The following is a 2,689-nucleotide window of genomic DNA, read 5'->3' as shown; positions in this document are numbered from 1 at the left end:
CAGCAGGAACAACTGTCAGAAACTGAACACTTGACATAATTCTCACCTACAAGTTCACAGTGCTATACCTCCAATTGTCACAGGTGAAACAGATTGCAATACAAGACAATTAAATAGCAGGTTAAACAGCAAAGCAACCTGCCCCTCTGTACCCCAGCATGAACAGTTTCTTAAGAGAAGGCTTTATTCCAGTCTTGTTTATATCTTTCCTCTCCCACAGCAAAAGGGGAGACACAGTATAAACCTAGTTTGGCATTCAGGAACCAGTGTGAAACTTCTTATACTTTTAAATAAGTCACTGCATGCACTAAACAGTAATAGAGCACATCCTAATAAATCTGCTATGGAGATTCAGGCCTTTAAACAGAGGGTTTAAAGTTAGGAAACAGCTTCCTGACTTAACCCAACTCAGTCACACTTGCTGCCTGCTCCTCCCTCTCTCCACTTACATGGCATTACTCTTCTTAGGCATAATACATGGATAGAACAACCAGTGTGAAGCTGACCACTTAACTTTTAAGACCACATAGCTGTCTGCACTGCAGGACAAAATGCAAAGAAAACTTACCTGAACATAGAGGTCCTGGTGCTCATCAATGTATTTAAAGAGTGTTTCAAGAGCAGACATTTTCTGACCAGAATGATGTTGCTGAAGATCCTGTAACAGGAAAATAATTTAGCCTTCACAGGTTTAAGAAGGAACATACAGTGGTCAGGCAGCCAGAGAAGGCTTTCACCTTTCAGCTGCTAATGCCCTACACCAAGCGGGGCTAGTATAGAACTTGAGGCCACTCTCTCTCACAAAAATGAGACAGTGAAGTGGCTAAACAAAGGCATATTTAATCTCAAGACCACCATTTCTGCTTCTTCTGCCCCATAACAACTTCGGAAGTTAAACTGAGCAAGCTTGTCTATAGAGAAACTTCAATCAAGTCATGTATGTCATGTTACTGCAAAATTTTAGGCAAAAAGTTACTTATGTAAAAATGCAACTTCAAGGAGTAAATTTTGTTACAAAAGTTCAGCTAATAGTTGTGGCACAGGCCTGAACACTAGGAGCTATGTCCAAAAAAGTACCACACTTGCTTTGTGCTCTACAAAGACAACTAAAAGCAGGCTTAAGAATTGTGTTTCCTTCAGCTTTAAAGTTCCAATCTGTCACACAGCCTTCACAAAGAAGTCTGAATGAAGTCACAGGAGCAGAAACCAGCCCCAGCAGGCCATGAGCAAGTGGTCAGTGACTAGCTCAGTGCTACCACTTCCTTGTTCTATTTGAGTTTCAAGTGAAGTTAGTGTGACAAAATTCAAGACCTTTCCCCTTCTCAGTTTTCTGTCTTCCCTACCAGTCTGAAGTCCATACTTAAAATGCATACTGTGCACTCAACCAACAAAACCAACAAGCTTAAACCAAGTTCTCAGTTTACAGATAAAGATACAGCACACCTCTAAGCCACAAAAATGAGCTTTACAAATAAGCCCCTGAAATCCAAATGCCTCGACCATGAGGAAAAACTCCAGTGTGCACATAACACACTGAACAAGCATGTTCAGCAGCACCAACTGCTGTGATTCAGTATTTTGTCCAGTCAGCTTTATGCCAGATCCTTTAAGCCTTTCCTTCACTTCTGTGTGGAAGTCACAAGACAAGTACAATAGCTGTTAAAACATTTAGCTATTTATCTTAGGATTACTTGAACAGCTGACTACTCAGCTAAATGAATACTTTCAAGGTTGTCCCACACAACATACTGTGATATAAGCACATCTTACCACCCCAAAATCTACAGGAGACTTACAGAATGCATCTTCTTTCAACCAGGGTTGTACCTACACAGATCACTCGTGTTTGACATGCGAAAGTCTTTTCACTCATTGGAAACACCTTCTATTTAATTTGCAACATCCATCAAGTTTAAATGCAGATAATGAATTTTAAGCACCAATTAGAACTGCCCCAAACAACAGACAGCTCAACCATTCTGTTCAGCAGTCACAAGTGGTGAAAACATAACATCTTCAAAAGGATTATATGGACAGAACCAAGCTAAAGTAATGCTTCTCACTGAGGCCTGGTTTCCCTGACAAAGCCACCATCCTCACACACGGTTAGAGCTCAGGCATGATTCATCTGAAGCTTTTCAGAGAAACCAGCACACAGGCATCAGTCAGTGCCGCTGACCCTCCTCTTCAGCCAACCAATTCCTATCGCAACATCAGGGTTCTTCACAGCATGGACGAATCACAACACATTACATGAAGAATGATACCCTTGTCCAGTACAAATGTGATCTGAACTACTTGCCAGGTCAGTGACTACCTTAAGCATCACCTTAAACCTAGTTAAATATTCCTGAAAATTAGAGGGGCAGTGAATCACTCAAGTCTCACAGCAGAGCCGCAAAAACACGTCTGCCCTGGAAAGCTTTGAACTTGGAAAAGCAAACGCTGCTTAATGCACAGCACAAGGCTGGATATTACTTCCCCTCCCCTCTTAAAAAACGAGCCTAGACATTCCCACAGGGCCCTCAGGTGTGATAACTTAATCCTTCCTACCTGCATGGAAACGGCTCTGCAAGTTCTACCTCTCCCCCTACAGTATCGGTTGTGCTACAAGAACAACCCGAGGGACCACCCGTGCACCAGGACACCTTTGCCCCCCTTATCCCCAGGCAAGACGAGGACCCCGGGC

At 42.6% G+C, this 2,689-nt stretch overlaps 1 protein-coding gene across 2 annotated transcripts in view; it reads right to left on the bottom strand.

The window, feature by feature from the left end:
• Window positions 1-662, bottom strand: part of CNDP2 (CNDP dipeptidase 2 (metallopeptidase M20 family)) — a 13,259-nt gene extending 12,597 nt beyond the window's left edge. Inside the window, exon 1 of one of the 2 annotated variants that reach the window (XM_009869193.1) lies at window positions 569-662. In XM_009869193.1, coding sequence (XP_009867495.1) covers window positions 569-628 — 60 coding nt within the window. In that variant the 5' untranslated portion in view covers window positions 629-662. The remainder of the gene's footprint in view (window positions 1-568) is intronic. The other variant, XM_009869194.1, reaches the window with a different exon arrangement.
• Window positions 663-2,689: the final 2,027 nt, after the last annotated feature.

The sequence above is a fragment of the Apaloderma vittatum genome, unplaced genomic scaffold, assembly GCF_000703405.1.
Source record: "Apaloderma vittatum isolate BGI_N311 unplaced genomic scaffold, ASM70340v1 scaffold12905, whole genome shotgun sequence".
NCBI lineage: Eukaryota > Metazoa > Chordata > Aves > Trogoniformes > Trogonidae > Apaloderma > Apaloderma vittatum.
This window is presented reverse-complemented; position numbering and strand designations above follow the sequence as displayed.